The sequence below is a fragment of the Orbicella franksi genome, chromosome 15, assembly GCF_964199315.1.
Source record: "Orbicella franksi chromosome 15, jaOrbFran1.1, whole genome shotgun sequence".
NCBI lineage: Eukaryota > Metazoa > Cnidaria > Anthozoa > Scleractinia > Merulinidae > Orbicella > Orbicella franksi.
The window spans coordinates 12,085,403-12,105,226 of record NC_138159.1 but is presented as its reverse complement, the minus strand read 5'-3'; the positions used below and the strand labels follow the sequence as shown (position 1 = coordinate 12,105,226).

General features: G+C 38.5%; 1 protein-coding gene across 3 annotated transcripts; it reads left to right on the top strand.

Annotated features, from left to right (window-relative positions):
• Positions 1-516: 516 nt before the first annotated feature.
• Positions 517-18,972, top strand: LOC145469368 (uncharacterized). 3 transcript variants are annotated; one of them, XM_081453069.1, is made up of 10 exons: positions 517-929; positions 1,134-1,471; positions 11,364-11,429; positions 11,933-11,969; positions 12,779-12,881; positions 13,390-13,585; positions 15,204-15,339; positions 15,603-15,690; positions 15,893-15,958; positions 16,570-18,972. In XM_081453069.1, exons 3-10 carry the CDS (start codon positions 11,414-11,416, stop codon positions 18,496-18,498), a joined length of 2,571 nt encoding a protein of 856 aa, XP_081309195.1. In that variant the 5' UTR covers positions 517-929; positions 1,134-1,471; positions 11,364-11,413; the 3' UTR covers positions 18,499-18,972. The 3 variants fall into 3 exon arrangements, with proteins under 3 accessions (XP_081309195.1, XP_081309196.1, XP_081309194.1); XM_081453070.1 differs by lacking the exon at positions 1,134-1,471; XM_081453068.1 differs by lacking the exons at positions 517-929; positions 1,134-1,471 and adding an exon at positions 4,499-5,398.
• Positions 18,973-19,824: the final 852 nt, after the last annotated feature.

The window sequence follows — 19,824 nt, the reverse complement described above, 5'->3', positions numbered from 1 at the left end:
TATCAAGTGATATTACAACACTGATATCACACAAAAATGCCCAATCATTGGTCAACAAGTTGTGGTCATTCTCAAGGTATAATACGTTACCATAGGAACTATTCAACCTGTTAAAAAAGAACCCTTAGCTTCAAGCGCTTATGGTCCAAAACCAAGAGAACACAAATGGATACAACTTTTGGCGTAGTTTTAAAAAAATTCTGTGTGTAGGGTTCAGAGCCTCCTTAAATTTTCGAAAGTTTGAATTGTCTCTGATTCCTACCTATATATATATTTTTTCAAAAAAAAAAAAAACTTTGCAAAACGTTGTATCTTAATCTGGGTTTCACCGAGACGTTTTTGAATTAAAAGCACTTAATGCTAAAATTATGGGTGTTTTCAACTGGTTGCATCATTGCCAAGGTAAGCTATTATGCTATGAAGACGACCACACTTGTTCACCAATGATTGGGCATTTGTGTTGTTCCAATATTGTAACATCAGTCGATAAAGAGTTGAAGTAGTATTGATCCGTGGAAGTGCTGGAGACTCAGTCTGTTGCCAGTCATCTATAAACAAGGGGATATAGCTATATCAACAAAATTGGAAAAACAAAATAATGATATTCGACTATCCATGCTTATATCTGAACCTCTTGCTAACCTAAAATGGTAATGCCCTGTCGGCTAAAACGAGAATGGCCAAAGAGCGAAATGACAAGTGCATCTTGTAGGGTCTATTTTTAAGGACTGAGTTTTGTAATGTGCAATATCTATGCCTCAGGTAGAGATATGACAAAGCTATCATTAGCCTGAAGTGGCTTCCGCGTGCCACAGAGCTGAAACGGGCTTATATAAAGGCGGTTGTCATTTCGACCACACTGCCGTGACTGGGAGTCGCCGAAGCACTTGGCAAGCCTTTAGAAAGTCAACAGGAATCAATTTCTTAAGGTATGACAGTGAAGTGTTTTCGCTAAACTGAACTGTGGAAAACATATTTCTTATTAAAAATTATTTGAACTGGATACATTCATAAGGCTATAGTATTTTTAAAATAAGTGCTCAGTTTAGGCATGAACAAATGCAATGAAGCGAAAGAAATGTAGTGCTGAAAAGTTCTCCAAAATGAAGCTATAATTTGCTATCTGCTTTTAGAAAAACATGCGGAACGGATAACTAACTGACCAAGAAGTGATGAAAGGACCGTTCTTTAAATGCAATCTTCAAAAGCCTGGAAAAGTGATTCTAATTACCATTACAACAGAGGCTTCAGAACAAGAAATATTGGGCTTCTCCGTTTCCTTACCAGAGAAATGAATTGAAAACACTACACCAGAAAATTCTGAGAGCTCAAGGTCTTTACTGCTTTCAGTAAATGGCTTGACAAGCAAACTCCTCTGGGAACATAAGTTAGTCATCGAATATATCTTATCAAAGCCAAAAAAACCAAAACGGAAAAACAACGGAGGAATAGGCTTCTGAGAGTTGCACAGGTCAGCACATTTTAGATGTCTTTGGTTATTTATTATGATTATCATTTTTCGTCGCAATATGGAGAGGCGAATACTCAACAGATTCAGCTGAACAATTAATTTAATTCAGTTTCAACTAAACGTAGATTTTGAAATGAAGAGTTCAGTGTTCAACAATAGTTAATAGAGGAGAATGGTTATGAAACTCGACCGTTCACAAAACGCAATAGTTGTTTACTACTGACCGAGGACCTAACCAATAGAGACGTTTGGGTTACGTAACTAAAGCATAGTGTACGAACGGAAGACAAAAGATTATGCACGGTCGTGGACCTTCCAACATAAATCTTGGCATTTTCGTTTGCTTCTTTGATGTTTGCCAGGCTTCATAACCATTCCCCTCTGTTAACTGTGGTTCCACGCATGCAAGACAACTTTATTCAGAACTGACAGCACAGCAATGACATCGCGTGCCAAAGCTGCAGTATCGCAGCCAACAAGAGGTCACTGATGACGCCTTCAGTTAAAGATGAATAAATAATTTTAAAGGAACCTCTTCCTGTCACGAGTCTCTAATGCAAGGACTGGATGAAAGTTGGAACTATTACATCAAAATGGATCAGTGAATACAACTTGTGGGATACTTTAATTTTCCTTTTCCTTTTAATGTCGCTCCAATAAATTGCTAAGCTCAAGACCATCTTGGTCTGTTTTCGAAGTTATGTTAGGTTCTGACGGTAATGATCGTTCCTTGCGGTCCAGACATACATATATCTGCATGTATCTTTGCTCCGCGTAAGAAATTCTGTGCTGATAGTCATCGAAGGTCAAATGTTCAAATGGACTGCCGTCTTAAGAAAAGATAATAACAAATAACTATCAAAGTCTTGTAAGTAACAAACGAAACGGCGCGTCTCTAGGAAACCCTGATTCACATGAAAAATAATTATATACAAATCCCTCAGTGAATTAAAATGAACAAAAAAAATCCTCAGATTGATATTCTCGTGTCAACATAGCTAATAGTAGTAGAGAGGAATGGATATGAAACTCGACAAAGTTCTTTGTTCAGTATGTGATTGGAATGTTCTCTTTTTTGGCCTTGACCGTGCACAAAGCACAATACCTTCTTACTGTGTGCCATTATTTATGGGTCAAAGTTCTTTAGTCGACGAAATTATCAGTGGAGAAATAAAGATAGCAATTTCATATGGACTTCTCGGTTAATAAGGTATCTTATCTCTTTGCACACATGTTATTAACAATATACATATTCCTTAACATTACACTGCACTGAGTTTACACGATTGAACGTAAAGGATAACACAGAACTCTGTAATTAGCGTTACTTCCTTTTTACCTAAGTAATTGTTTACATAAGAGTCAGAACATTTTATTAAAAACACCAGTAATTAAAAGATAAAATTTACCGCTGGCTCGGCTGCTGATACAAAACTAACCAATTTCGAAACAAGGACAAGAAGCAACAGCAGCGGCAGCAACAACAACAACAACAAACAGCAATTCTTTTTCTATCGTCCCTTCTACGGAGACTCAAGTTGATATCGTAATGATTTCACGAAGGGCTCAGCAATTAGAGCCGTCCAATTCCGGCTACTGTATGGTAAAATTGACCAACCCGACACTGAATTGCTAGAGTTCTGTCATAACGCTGGAACACAAACTACGTGAAAAGATAGCAGTGGGTATATATTTTACTCTATCGTTAAATATACTGACCTTACAAGTCCCACATCATTGCAGACAATTTATTTTGTGGAATCACGGTGGAAACTTCGATTGCGCAATCGATTGTTCCAAACAACATCACAAACAAGACAAACAACGAGATTTGTCAAAGCGTAGTTGTGATAATTCCTCGTAATGCGAGGACCGGCAAGAGTTACCCAGTATCACATATTGTGGGGCAGATTTTCGAACAATATTTAGCATAAAGTTATTTAATGAGTTGCTATAAGCAGAGTTGCCGGCCTCAAGAGAGTAAACTAAGGTACAGTGTTGAGGCTACCGTAAGAACAGTAGGCTATAATTGTCTGACAACTTGCAGCATCATGCATTCGAAAGAAAACACGCAGTTTTGGCGAACATACTGCCAATCGCCGCTAGACGCAGGTTGAAGTAGACAATTAGTACTGCTGAAACTGCGATCATTGAAAGTAAAGAGAAGCCATATTTAACAGAGCTTCTACACAAAGTTCTGCTAAAAATATCCCACCAGAAACATCTCAGAAAAATCTGACTTGTTCAACTGCTTTCGATATATAATTTGACCTTTTAATTTGCAGTGTTAGCAAACATTACAATGATGAGCTGGCAAATTTCTCTCTCAACAAATATTGATTGTCAGCAAATTTTGCCCGAGACAAGTTTTCCTCTTCCGTGTTTCACTATTAAAAAGAAAACCGAATGGTATCCGGATAATTTTAACTTAGAGCCTAGAGAATCTCTTTCTTTTCATAGTTCTTTAAGGAAGCGAGGCACAATGAGAGTTCCTCACGGTTTTTTGGGTGCTGATTTATATAGGTTTTATATGTGCAAGCCATAAAGCAGTCTGTTCACTGTCTGTTGTAGGTCCAACTCACAAACGTGGATTTGCTCAGAAAGGCTCCCTGTTGAATTGTAGAGTTGGCGAATGAGAACAACTAACAGCAAGTTAAAAACTTCATTGTTTTAGTTCAGAAACCCGACAAAAAGTATTGATGTAATTGTGATTGTTTGTTTCATAAAATATAACTTTGATACACATATCTGCTTCATCATAATCCTCTGCGACTGTACAAAATATGCTTATTTCAGGGTCAGACCGCAAAGGTACCCGGAATCACTTCATCTTCAACTCTCCGGTCACGGAAGCGCTTTTTCCTTTCTAAAAATCCCATTTCAAACAAACAAAAACAAAGTTCCTTAAACCGACCATTGTTATAAGACCCATTTGTAATTACTACCGGAATAGGGAACTTTTCAATACGCCATCTAAAAACGCAGATAGTCCTTATAGATTTAAACGGTGATTTTTATGGGGGGGGGGGGGGGGAGTGGGGGAAGGGTTGAGTTAGAGTCTGCCGTCCTCCTGTTTCATTTCATTGTAAGTAATAAGCCGTGATTGTCAAATAAGTCAGGTTGTATGTGGCAAAGCCCTTCAGGGTACGAAATATGAAAAATGAACCCCCCTTTGCGCGTGTGCCAACATTATGTACGAAAAATGTCGTTTCACTGAGCTCATAGAACAGGTGATTTCATTTACATTCACGAAAGGAGCAGTTGTTTTTGCTGATGTTCGATAAATAATTAATATCTAATCGCTATACATTATTGGATTTTTTATAAATGTGGAAGTATTCACAATTTCTGACTCATCGCTTTATCAATGACTTGAAGTTGTTTGATAAACTGCGGGGGACAATCTGCTGATGACTGATGGCTAGCTTCTTGTAACCCAAATTGAGCATCATTTATTATAAGGGGGCAAGCTAAGGAATCTAGGACATATTAGGTTCCTTAGCTATGTCCACACTTGGACTTTCAAGTTTATCAGGCCTGCACACATTGCACAGCTCCAATTGAGCGCAGCAGATTGTCAGTATCGCAACTTGGCAACCACTATAAAAGAATGATGGCATTACCCCCTGTATTAAAACATATTCGCAGTACTCTAAGAAAAAAAGTGCTTAAGCGGAAAATATTTGAGTTCCTGTAGATTCAAGCTGATTTGTAGCTGTCAATGTTGTCTTATCTTCCGCATAACACGCTGAAACGAACTGACTAGTGCTGAAACTGATTAGCCTGCGCAGTCACATTACGTCATCACGAGTTTCTTAATGACTATAAAGCATGTACTAGTCAATCCTTGGATCACTTTGTCAGAACAGCTCTTTAGCAGTTTAACCCATCCTTAGCAGTGAAGTCTCAAAACTTCCCTAAAGAAAGGTAAGTGCCGAGTGTGAAACAGTCATGAACACATTTTGTGGGTGTGTTGTTCTTCTTAAATGAACAAGTGAAGTTAGTGTCAATCTATCAAAAACCATCAATTCAAGCTCTTGATTCAGCTAGTATGATATTTTTACTTGGACTCGCCTCAAAAACTGCTTGAAAAACTGAAAAACGGCCGATGGAATTTTCACTTACCCAACGCACACAATCACTTTTAAACACGGAAAAAAAAATTGCAGCGATTAAAAATTTGCCTTCGCTTCAATAAGAGAGCTAGCAAGAGGTCACAGATATTGTACAAAATACTGACCAAATTCTCAGGATCTGTATTAAAGGTATAATGACTGGTCCGGAGGAGAACAGTGAATTTTGTTTCCCGAGAATCTCACTAGCAAATGAATGGGCGCGCTGTAGCGCAAAAAACGCCAGCTATAGAACAAGGAAAGTTAAAAGGAAAGTAAGAAAATTTACGCCGCTTAACTTACAAACTTGCAGGTCAGTGTTTATGAAACATGGGTCGCAAACATTGGTTTTCACGTTTTTCGGTAATTCATTTCAAGATACAGATTGCATTTGGAACGGTAGGATATCATAACGGAGTTGAAGATTAAATTAGCTTTCAAAATTCACTTCCCGGAGAGCTAAAACGGAAATTTAATTGTAAGTTATGTTTCACACTCATTCTTCGATTGTTCATCAGCTTTTGCAACAGCTCGTCTCTGTTTCCAAAAGCCAAGCGAACACAGCCGATTGTTTTGACCTGTACTAAACAGTCATTAAAAAAACATTTTGCGAAAATATCGAGCACCGAGTTTACAACAGCATTTCACTTTGACTTTCACTTTTAAAAATACTTCGGAAATTAACTGAAACAAGAACAGTTGAACTACGTAACACACTATTGTTGAATTCTGGGGTCGATTTGAAAATTTCCGCGTTCATTTGACCTTTGCTTTTCAGCTACTGAGTTTCAAATACAGAAACTCATAACACTTGAGTATTTTTTTGCCAGCTGAGGAAATAATACTTTTGTACCTAGATGTTTAAGCTTTCTACTCATTCCTCGGCTGGTCTTACGTAAGTGTTCATCGTTCAAGTGACTTATTCATTACTAGTGGCAGTTAATCAAGAAAGCTGATAGGATGAAAGACCTGATGATCTTGGCGGAAAAAAGGCGTAAACTGATCAGAGAGATAAGGGAATAAATCTGTTTTCACAATCGAGGATGAGTTAAATATCCAGCTTACTGAGGGTCAGCAAAGCGGGCCCGTGAAGTGACACAGGAAATATTGTCTGGCCATAACCTGCAAGTGTTAAGACAAAATTCGATAGGAAATCGAGCAATTTCAGTATTAAGTGGACAGAAACCCAGTACCAGAATAATGTTAAGTATATTACAGTCCTTTTCGCATTTTCTATGAGCTCAAGATATAAAATGGTCGTCTGAAATAACACCAAAACAAATTACCCAGGGGAACTCGAGGAAATTAATTTCAAAGTTCAGAGCCGATTATGCGAACACAGGTAAAATTTCATCATCAGTCTCATTTCACGTGTACTTTCACGTTTCATATGAACTTAAAATTGGTTTTCGACATTTGGTGTTGTTAGAAATGATTTTTTTTAAGAAGGTATTTAAAACAGTCGCACAGAAGTTTGCAATACAATGTAAAAACTCTTGTTGCAAAGTTTTTGTACACTTCAAGTTACTCGAACTTCTGGTGGATTCCATTTCCACCGACATAACGGTTCTGTCGTAATGCACCAGTCATTTGAAACACCCGCCCCGCCCCTCATAGAGGGATACCCGGGGCATTCACTTTTACTGTCAGTGAAATGCAGAAAAAGCCCGTATTGCGGGCAAAAAAATTCAGAGTGAACGCCCTCGCCCTCTAAACATCAAGCGCAATTCATCAAATAGATTATAATTTTTTTTAACGACTGGAGCTTTCACATGATTTCACCACTGAAGTCAAGGTTACTTATTTTTTCCCTTCCTCTTCGTTTTCTTCCTTTTCTTGCAGTCTATTGAAAAATAGAGGAAAAAGTCGATGGCTCCGAAAAAACATGATATTAAGCGATTGAAATCATACCTTCTTCGTCAGTTGCTTATCCTCCATGTTTTCTGCGAACATGCAACTTGAACCAAGTCTTCTAAAAGAGATCGAGATCTGAAATCCCTGCCAAAACCCCGCTCAGCCCCCGCATTGTATAGCGAAGCCGTGAAAAAAGGTGCATTCCCCGGCTACCGGGGAACCTAAATCGGGTGAAAACGAGGTGAAATGTCAGCTGTAACTGTCAGCTGTAAGGACCTTACTTTCAGTGTCTTCAATCAGAAACAAAGAAACCGTTTCTTTCTCAGGGTTTCGAGAAAAACTAATAACTCACTAGGGAAAGGCCTGTAATATGCAACGGAAACAGCTTTGAGGACGGTACCTACATTTGTTAGTGCGCATACTTTCTGCGCATCACGCAAGGCATGGTTTAAGCGCCATGCACGCGCTGGGGTTGACATTGACGCAATCAACTACGCTACCAAGTACACGACTAAAAGAAAGTAAAATTTTTCTACTGTGACCAAATCAAGTTTAATGAACCCGTACTTAAACCAGGAACACCAAAATAGCAGCATATCGCTAACCACTAAATGTTAACGTCTTCCAGGTGAAAACCTATCTGTTATCTGTCGAAAATTACGCTGAAATCCAACTGTAAACATATACCGGCAGATGGCGTAGTGCGCGCGCAAAACAAGTGCGAAATACGCAAATGTTTTACTTACAGGGGAGGTGACAGGAGAAAATGTAGCGGGCACCGTAAAAGTTTTCAAAAAAGATCAATAACTTTTAAAAAAACACGTGGTTACCCCCACATTTTATGTTATGAAATGGAAGTGGCAGGCCTATTCAACACGTGATTAGTTTCTGGTTGTGAGCAAAAGGTATTTAGACTGTATTTTGGCTGAACCAGAGGAAGGCTGTCAGAGACGCTAAAAGCGCTGTTGCAACGATTTTGTTATTAAAAGCAAACCAAAAATGGTTTTTATGTCACCATTTACCGTGCAGTTTTAAGATCTTGATAAACGTATTTGCTTTTCTGTTTGTCAATACGAATTCAAAGGAAATCTGCGAAGAAATATCCTTTCCATCCTTTTTCAGAAAATTCTGATGTCAGCATTTTTGTTGAGATTCAAGGCTAATTATCTCGAAAAAATGCGTGGCTACCCCCCTTTTTCTTTGTGGATTCCAATAGCCCTTGCAAAGATGTACTTTTTCCGCGTGGTCCTAACCTGGCGCAAAAACCTTTATATTTAGTAGGCACCGTCCTTAAGAGAGTATCAAGCGTGACCTTCCGAAAAGAATTTTGAGCGCTAATAATAATATACGAGATCCGAAAGATCAATACTGAACTCTCTATCCGTGAAAAGCCACTATCATATGGCTAGCTCCAAGAGCGAGGAACATGACCTAAATCCTGCGCTGTGATTGTTTGGATCCAGGCACTAGCTTGCCCACTCGGGATTACACGCAGTGTCCCGCAAGAAAATAACTGTGTCTTACCCCATTTAATAAATCCTTTATTGACCAAGCTTGTTCGGTCAAGATGGCTGGATATTGATTGGCCTCGTTCTCTTTTTGCGAGTTTATAAAACACTTGGCCAATATTAAGCCATTTTGGCATCACACTTGGTCAATAACCCATATATATATACTGGAAATTCCATTTGCTTCGGTTATTTTGCGTGAGAATACTCAAACAAGTACTCTTTTGAACGCTTATGCAGTAGGCAGCCGACTTTGGTTGCCTTATCCCTCATGAACTCCTTCAAGTAATCATGGCACGCCAATAACACATCTTCTAATGTATCAAAGATGGAACTGACCGAGGTAAGGGCCGCTTTCACTTACTTGTTGAATGGGGTTTACCTTGGAATCTCGATTTCTTGAACCCTCGAATTTTCGAAACTCTCGGTAAATCGAACCAAAATTCGTTTTTCTCTTCTCAGTCAAACACTGTAATTTTATTTTATACCCAATTTCTTGAACTACTCGCCTTTTTAAACCAATTTTCATTTTCCTTAGAGGCTCGAAAAGTCGGGATCAGATTATATTTTCTACCTCGTCGGGGAACTGAATAGGTCTCAAGATTTACGCGATGCCAAATAGGGTGAGGTAACGTTCATACCCTGACATAGTGTACCTACGATGAGTTTTCAAGCCGCGCCTGTCGTACGGAGTGATTTCTCAAGGGTGATATATTCTGGGCTGGTACAGAGACGGCAAGAGGACAATAACAAACTAAAACTGTTAACAACACGCAGCATTGTGATCATAGCCATGCCATTGAACTTTAAAAAAATAAGGTGAGAAGTCAACCGTCGCCCATCAGCATTTTCTCTTTCTGTGGAAATCTCGACACGCACAATCGAAATTCCGAGTGGGAAAGAGGCTGGGGTTGAAATTCTACCCTTACAGGGCCGCCAAAGACAAAAAAATTACTGAGATGAAAAGCGTGTCCTTAATGGATTTAAGAACGTACTACAGAAGGGGTTTCGGAGCACTTTCCTGTTCTCCAGTGTGTCTTTATTGTACTTCATTGATCGTTCATTGCCAAACGATTAAAGAAGCGATAGCTGTCTTTCCATGCGATGATTATCGGGTTCCCGTTATGACAAATAGATACGTAACTAGGCTCTCCTTGAAACTGCAATAAACAGAAATGCAATGTACTCATGTTTCAAAGCCCTATCAATTCCAAGTCGAAAGAAAACCTCTAACAGTGTCCACGGTGAGAAAACATCTAAATATGATTCAACACTTCTTGATCACGTGAATTTTTTCCCACTCTTAGCCAGATGGTCTTTATTCATCAAACAGAGCAAGCCACTGTCACGTGAAGCACCCTTAAGTAATGTAAGTCTCTCGCTTATTGGCTTTGCCACGCTACTTTAGAGGTGCTCCTTTCTCTTTTTAATGCAGGTCGAAACAAGAATAAAATCCAAAATAATCAGAACTGGACTGGATGCTAAATTTAGCTTCGATTTCTTTAGTTGTTTTCTTTTTCATTTGTAATACTTATCAAAAAGTCATAACAATTAGCTTTCCGGATTTTTTTTCAAGCACAAATTTTTTAGTTTAAGTGCAAAGTTATAAATAGCACTTAACAGCTACTTAAACGATATCTTTATTGGTCTTGATTATAAGTTGATTTAGGGTAATCTGTTACTGAGCTTATGTCCTTATTTTGTAAATCTTCTACTTTTGGCGGTGATATATGAAAGAATCTTTTTCAATGAATCCAGCTATAAATGGGAAGTTTTGCTCAGTTGTTTTTTAGATACAGAAGCGTTTTGTTATTTTATTGATTAAGTATTAAGTATTAAAACGCTTGACTGGAATTCATAAACAATATTACAAGCTGAGTGTAACGTGACATTTTAGTTGAAGTCCATGCAAGCTCCTCAGTGAAATTAATCTTCACAGGAACCTTTTTGTCGGAATACAAATTACATAGGACATGCAACAAACGCATAAAATGCAATAATTTTTTAATCCTCCTGCGTTCTGTAGAAAACAAATAACGTGTGAAACGAGTAAAAACATCTCACGGTTAATGTACTGCAGAAAATAACTCTGACAGCCCAGTTGTAGTCCACGTGAGGCAAAAAAACATGAAAGAAAAAAAAACTGTAACGAGATGTTTTCCGCGTTAAAAATCAGATATAGAGGTTGTTCATTTTCAGTTTGCTTCAATGGTAAATAGGATATCAATAGATAAACCTTAACACAAGAAATACAAACTTTACTGAAAATGAAGCCCTTCATCGCACATCAAATCGCGTGGCTGCACTATTTTCTTATATATTAATCGGCATAGCCTATATACATGTAACTACAATAACCAAAAAAAAAAAAGACAACTTCATTTGTACGCATGTAACTGTGCGTTTTTTTCTTCACAGGTCTAGAGAGTATTTCATTTTGCCAGAACCATTTAGTTTCCTGTATTACCATGTCAGTGGAAAGCGGTATGTTTGCTTCAAACAGTTCATTGCACATCCACTATTCCTCTTTAGTATAAATCTACTAGCGGTCTATCACAAATGCCGTTCTCTGATTGGCTACGCTGCTCACTATCGATTCTGTTGTAGATAGTGAGTAGCGTAGCAGTGTACCCTTGTTAACAAAATGGAGGCCGCTTCTTGGCGTTTTCGAAGTGTCTGTGAAGAGGATTTAGATAAAGTTTTGAACGACAAGTGGATTTATACTAAAACAATAAGGTTTTCTCTCTGGATTTCTATGCGTGATAGTTGACTCGGGCTGCGCCCTTCAACTATCGCGCGATAGAAATCACGAGCTCATAATCTACTTTTAATAGACTATTCCCAAGGTCTTGTTAGGATACATCAAGTGAAACGATCAAAGTTCACTGTAGGTTCTTATCAGGCTGTCGAAGATCAACTGAGAAAACAAGAAGACTGTGAACAGTCTTTTCTATCCCTTGACCGTGTAACATTTGCTTTGTTATCAGGATATATCGATCTTGCAGACATGTCAGGCAGTGAAGGGTAGGTATAGTTTTTGTTCACTTTGCCTCGATGTGCTCGCTTGTTGGCTTATTAATTTGGATTTTCACATAAAGTGACAACTTATTCATAGTGAAGTATTGATTTGTTTTATGAGACTAAGCTCAGAGACCAGTCCGCTGCAAATTGTTCTTCATTTATGTTTTTAGTTGTCAATATCGCCTTTAAGTAATATTGAGGGATTTTCAGACGAAAAAAATTCGTTCTTCTTCAAATTGCACAGAAAGGCTCATTTCAGCTCACTTAAGGCGGCTGGATAGTAACTTAAAGTGTTAATTCTAGGGGAACCGTCTAAAATTGACGAGAAAGGGTTAAACATGAACGGATGGCTTGTGTCCATAAGGCCCACTACTTCGAAGAAGAAAACTTGATTTCATGCCGAATTAAAGACATTTGCCTTGAAGAAGAGTGACAAAGAGCTATAAATCAGCTGAATTTTAATAGTCATTTTGGACAAAACTAACACGGTCTAACACCCAAAAGGCCCTTTCAACTGACTTAACAGCTTAAGAACATTTCCTTGCAACCCAATATAACTTAAGATTTAGAAGAAGGTGCCTTCTATGGATTCGTACTCTTAACCGCTATTAATTTCTACAGGCAATATCAACGAAAAAAATCTGATTTAACGACATTCTATATTTAATACGTCTGTCGCTAGACTAGCTTGAACTTTTCATTTTTTTTCGCTGCTAACCCACTACATGTCACGAAAGTTGATAGAAATTGCAGTCTTACACTTTAGTTTTAAGAATATTATAACAGCTTTTACATTCCACCTGACATTGCAGAAGGCGGTCATCAGAGGAAACATCATCCAACGCTTCAGTGTTTCTTTTATTGGATGAACTAATGGATAAAGTCAGGACATTTGTTCGCGAAAGAGGGATTATGGTAAGACTGTTCTTGAAACTACATTAAAGTAGACCATCCTCTTAATTAGTGATTAACTCTTTGGACCAGTTCATAGACACCTTGTAGTAGGCCTCAAATAAAGTTATTGATTGATTGACTGTTTTATGGTGTTAGGCTCTATTTGGTCTTGAAGTAGGATCTGTTAAATAAGCACTGACTCAGCGATATCAGAAAGGGATATTGTTCTTGAATGAATTTGTATTGCGCCAATCTGCGTCATATGTTTTCGATGATTTTGTTCCCCCAGGCTGGTTTATTAAACCCGTTGTATAGTTTGTCGTCAATGTAAGCTAAATGACAACCGTTAGGCGAAAAAAAATTATGAACAAATGGCTTTCTGAACTTCTTCTTTCTTTACTTACCGTCTGATAAGTCAGCGTAAGTGGCTCAGTGTAAGTGGTCTGGGGTCAATGAAGGGAATTTACCATCGACAATCGACAATCAAGAGCTGAGCATCAAATAATTTATTTTTATTCGTTATTCTAAGCTCGAGGACTGTTTCCATGATTATGACCCACTGAGGACAGGGTATGTCAGTGCTAGTGACTTTAGCAAAGCTCTGAAGGAAGTGTTTGAAGAGCTCTTAACGGATGAACAGGTGGAAGAAATACAGAACCAATACTGCGTACACAACAGCCCTGATTGTTTCAACTGGTCAAAGTTTCTACACGATGCTGAGACTGGTAAGATTTCATCACTTTTATCACTCATAAACTATATGATAATAATTGATAATAACTCGGGGACAAAATTTTACATGTAAATGGATATATCGACAGCATTCTGACGTACCAAATTCAATTTAATTATGGTGCAAAAATGGTGGTAAAATGGCCCATTATACCTACAGTTAATCAAGGTGCCATTTCCAGGCTTTGCCCATAATTAATACCCAACTTTTTACGGCAGCCAGAAAGAATATGAAACGCAAAAGGTAGCGAGAGTAAAAGGGCCGAGAAAAACGAAAGGAGACGGGCAAAAAAAAAAAAAAATTCGGAACGGGCAATCGCAAAAAGTCCAAATTTTGGCTTATGCGCATGCACAAAATTAAAATATTCTGCATCATTTGTATTTAATCTTGCAGAAATCTATCTGTTTGATAAAAAATAGCTTTTTCAGCAAAACTAAGGCCCATTTAGCGTCATGCTAGCGGTTAAAAACGGCATTCTTTTTGAAAATTTGGTCGTGTAAGGGTTAAGAGTAGCGTTTTAATTTTCGTTGCTTTTTTCCTGCGGCCTGAGAAGAAAGCTAAGCAGAGGAAAAATTGGCATAATGTCGAAACATAAAACGCAAAAAACATTCTTTTGATGAAGGAAACCGGTCAATGAAACCGGTTAATTATCTCAATAATTAATACTAGCTAGTGCACTGAAGCTATAAAGGGTCGGGGAGGAGGAGGGTTAAAATGGGTTACCCATGCACAAGGTTGTGATGTCAAATTGAAAAAGTCCAGCAGTCTTTTTCAAATTGTCTGCCTTGGAGAAATTGCTGATTATTTTAACTTGGGCGATTTGCTTTCCGAGTACAGACCACGTGATGTTCTCTAGATAATTGTTCTTATAACTATCCAACAATTATTCGTTCCTGTGCACGCGACTATTTGAAAATTTGAAAGCAGGAATTCACAAAAACAAACGGCCCAAGCTAAAAAGGTCTATTTCTCTCTCTTCAATGATTTACTTAATAACTTATTCTGACGTTCTGGGCCGGGTTGTTCAAAGCCCGATTAAGCTAACCCAGGATTAGCAAATATTTTTATTTCAGTTTTGTAACTTTTCGGTGAGGTTTTCTGTTTACAATGTTTGTCCGTCAGTTTTGAGCTTGACTAAGCTCAAACTACACAAAACGTAAGCAGTAAAAAATATTTTTATACAAGAAAAATTAATACTTCGGCTAACTTATGGTGAATTTACTTTTTTCTCTGTAAAAAATGCAAGCAATAAAAACAAGATGGTAAGACAAAAAGTTACACCTAGATAAAGTCACAATAAGAAGGATGTCAGGTAATTACAGAGGGTATATTTGGAAAGAGGATTGTAAGGGATCGAACGTGAGACTTTCGGCAGGTGGGTCTGAAGATGATCTTTCAGTGAGCTATAGAAGGTTACTCGAAGCGATGGTGGGACATTCAACTCTGTTTGAAAGAGATATTGACAAAGATAATCAAATTGAAACACTAGAACTGTAAAACGTTCATACCTCCGGGGGTTATGTTATGTATCATGATGATTTCTAATGAAAGTATCAATTAGCAACTGCTAAGCTAGTGTTTCAGGATACCTCATTCTTTGTTTGCTTCAGATGAACCCTTTGTGCCTCAGAACAGCACTTTGCAGCCTCAGAAGACGGAGCTACTAAAGAGAGTTGCTCTGCTAATGAAGGGTAAAATGGACCTCTCGAATCTACTGTGCCAAGCGCCCAGTCAGAATTCAAAAAGGTACTTGCTTTGATAGTTACAATTACATTACAATTAAATTGCAATTACATCTACACAGTTTTAAAGCATATTCTCATCATTCCTGGTAGGCCAAAGTTGATTTACTATTTTATTTAATGTTTATTTCTTAAAAGAATTCCCGAACTTGAGGGAGGGGTTTAAGTCGAGACAGTTGTCTATTTGATATCAGCCTCAGCTGCAAGTACTGTCACTTGTCCACCATGAATACGTTTTTCCATTTCCCTTTTACTTTCCATTCACAGGAATGGACAAAATGACCATAAATTTGACAAGCAGGCAGAAGACGTCTTTCAGCTTCTTGGTGCGGTCATCGAAAAGGGAGAATTAAAGGTTAGTGCTCACAAAAAAGTCTCAGTGCTAGTGAACATTTCTTAAAATACCGGTCTTAGAAAAGCTTTTAGACATGAGAGGCAAGAGCCATTGCATTTGTATACCTTTTCCTTCTTCCGCGTTCATCAGTCAATTGTGTCAGACGTTCTCTTTCACAAGACCCTTGAAATGTATTTTGACACAAATTACATTGTATTTTAAGGCCATCATGGACATGTACACAGACGAGACGGGTTTTAAATGCCAAGAATTTCTACAAGATTTGAAGGTGGGTACTATATATCATTCCCTCACTTTTCACATTGTTGTTCATTGTTTGGACGTCAATGTAATCATTCCAAATCAAGATCACGGTTACCTGTGTAATGACTGATCGGGTGGTCCAAAATATTCGACCAGGTCTTGAATGGTTCTGACTGAATTTGAACTTAAGTATTCGGCTAATCGCGGTTAGTTGTGACAAACTGTATTAATTTCAACGTAACTTAACTCTTTTTAGTTTCCATGCTGTTACCACCAGCACGTAGGTGGGCCCATCATCGAAGGCGGGGTTAGGGTTTGCTATAAGTAGTAACAACAATGTTAAGAGTAATCTAAAGAAAAGTAATTTAGACAAAACGAATCGATTTACAGTAACAAAATAAGTCTAGTATAGGCCCTTTTTTTAAAAGATACATTAATTTTGGTGGTTTTCGGCAGATTTCATCCCTCACATCACATCATCATGAATTATATTGAAGCCATTTATTAAGAACCCCAAAGGTGTTTGCCCAAGGAAGTTATTTGTGATGCTATAACAAATGTCAAAGTCGAAAGTCAAAAAGGGCAAATACTTCATTTCACTGTGTTCCCTGACAGCTAATTATTTTTATATTACAGAAAGTGGAAGATTGCCATAAAAAATCAAGACCACCTTCTAGAAGCAACAAAGTCTCAGCGCAGTCACTGGGATTTTTCATTGACATTCCTGAGGATCAAGTGTATTCTTCCCCGAGCTCAAAGCTCTCCATCAGACGAAGCCGAAAGCCATTCAGTATTTCTTACGAAGCCTTAGTTTGGATAGTATTTACGATCGTGACGACACTGTGCGTGGTTGATCGATTTGTTCTGAAAGGTGACGTGGTGCTTGGACGAGCAGCAAAATTCCCCAAGCGTCTTTGGGGTACAAACATTGGTGAGACCATCACTAATGTCGTGTGGGGTGTCACAGCACGTATGATCATTACCTCACAGAACTTGATGTTTTACACGATGCTGTGGTGCTTTCCAAACTTCATCAGCGAGATCGCTCCAAACTGGATTACACTGGACGGAATCCGTGCTGTTCATTCAAGAATTCACACGTTCGCTGGAGTATTCTTGATGGCTATACCATCTCTGGCCCATGTACTGGTGATTTTCGTTCCACCCCTTATTGACGGCACAAACCTGAAGTATTATCCACCGAGCACGTTCAACTATAGCAAGTATCCAGACCACCTGAACTGGTCGGAATTCTGGGATCCTGCAGCTGTTCAAGGTTGGACCTTTAACGACCACACTGGCGTCCATCTGACGGCTGACGAGATCTACCGTTTCATGATCATAATCGTCATATTCTGCATCTTTGTTCCTCTGAGCAGATCGTATTACGCAAACCATCGGAGCTATTCTTTGGCAATGGCCTTGCACATCTTTGCTGGAATCTGGTACGCTATTGACAACATTCGAAAGATCACCCATGGTCTGTCACAAGTCACCAACCTTCCCATACTTGCACTCTGGTGTTTCGACCGACTGCTCTCCATTTGGATCTATCGACATCATCATGGCCGCATTGTTCGCAAAGAAGTGATTGGAAACAACGAGTACGTCATCATGTACATCAAACTCGACAAGGAAGTGAAGCATGCTGTTGGCGATGTTTACTATCTTCTACACCAGGTGAAAGGAAGCACAGGAATACTGCCACAACGATCGCATCCCTTTACGACATTTGCCAATGTGTCGCAAGATTCAACATGGGACATCGGTTTTGTGATATCGATATTAGAGGACGAGGAGCAAATGTGCCTGCCGTGGACGAGCTGGCTCGCTCACAGTTCGGATACTTCAATTTTCTACGTGTGGGGACCGTATCGTTCATCCGTTTGGAAGTTGTATAAACAGATGGTAGACGTGACAGATGGACAGTCGCCATCGCACTATGTTCTCTTCGCGACAGGATCTGGCTGTGGTTATATCTTGGATGTCCTCAGCTGCCTGGCCCACAAATCAGAATTATCTGAGCACGGAAGCCAAACATGCAGAAAGATTAAAATTGATATCTTCTACTCAGTCCGGTGTAAAGCGTTCTACTATTTTTTGAGGAAAACTATCGGCGAACTCCTGAAGAAGATCAAAGAGAAGAACACTGCAACAGTAAATTTCCAATTTTATGTCACCGGTGCGGCGGAAGAAGGAGACGATCTCGAAGAACGCGAAGATGATATCCAGGCAGAAACACAGATTCAGCTTATCAATGGGCGAATAGATTTCGAGAAAGCTCTTAAGTCCGCTAACAAGAAGTCTCGCTGTTACTTCGTGGGAAGACCAGTTATTGCCGAAAATGTTGAAAAAATATGCCAGAGAAAAGGAATCAGGTTAGTGAAGGATTACACAAACGGACGAGGAAACGAACAGGATCGTCGTTTATTAATGAAGTACCTTAAGATAACCTTTTGGGTAGTGGTTATCATAACTGCTGTTTGCCTAGTGATACGTCTAGTAATTGACGTTAAAACCATCAAGCAATCTATACAAACTATTACAACGAATAAGACGAAGTGAGACTTCTAGAAAAAAAAAAAGGGAAAATCAAATTATCGTTTAGCTTTTAAAGTACCTCACTCAGCTGGACTGTCGGACATTTTATCAGTAAGATATATTGTACTTATTTTTCCTATATTTGACACTAAACAATTATTACATCGTTGTATTCCTGACGCAACGTCATCCCTTTTGACCCTTTTGTCACCAAGAATGAGAACGAAAATGATTCATTTTGTTAGCGGAGTATCGACTGCAATTAAGTAGAAAAATAAGACAGTTACTTTCCTCGACTTTATCACAGTTTAAGTAAATCGTGCTAATTGACTTTCAAATTGCAGCAATCATATATTTAGCACCGGCAAGTCGCCATAGTTAGTTGTAATGGTTATAGAGTTACTTGTGAAGTCCGAATCCTCGAGGTTGTGTTTGTACACCATTTTACTCGAAAGTGTAATGGAACATTTTATATTGTGTGCAAAAACCTCTACTGAAGAAGGTAGAATAAACCTGATATACCTTTCTATAATACTATAGATAACAACGAGAAGGATTTTATGAGTCAGTTTCCTTAATATAGCCATAGATTATATTTATAGCAATTTTTCGGAGTTATTCTTATCTATAATGACTGCAGATTGTTGACATAACTTCCGATGTCCAAGTAAATTGGCTAAAGTATACATAATTTAGCATAGATGTCAATACAGAATTGTTGATATTATATCTACACCTATCAGTACTGAACAATTTAATGCTTTCTCTATTTTTTGAACAGAATTTCAGTCAAGACTGTATTTCCAGTCATGTAGCCTCAATTTGTTGAAGCCGTGAAGGTTTCCTACAGCACGTCTCAGTATAACAATTTAACTGGTTCAAGTATGTTCACAGCCCATTTAAGTCATTAAAGTTATTTCTCACAAAAGCGCATCGGTGGACTGACGACCAAATATGAACAGGCCATAACCCCTCCGCACCTACCCTTCCTCCATGCCCTTTAAATAGCAAAGATGGTTGATAGACTTGTTAATCTTGCAATTGACGCTTCACTTCCAGAATAATTCTATTATAAAAAAAGTGTGAAATATATTTAAGATTTGGACGAAAACAGCAAAATTACAGCACCAAAATTAAAGGGTGAATTGATATGGTGGTCATGGTGGTCTGCGTTACATAGAGTTCACTCTATGGCAAGCCGTTACTGCCAAAAGCCATTCGAGTTTTAAATCTTGGTCCAACCGGCTTTTAGCCTTGGCGAGTTGCAAATCTTAAATGGTGAGCTTGGACCATGAATGGGTGAATTTAATATCGCGATGGCTGAGTTTTTGGGGGAAGCTTCAGTTCTCG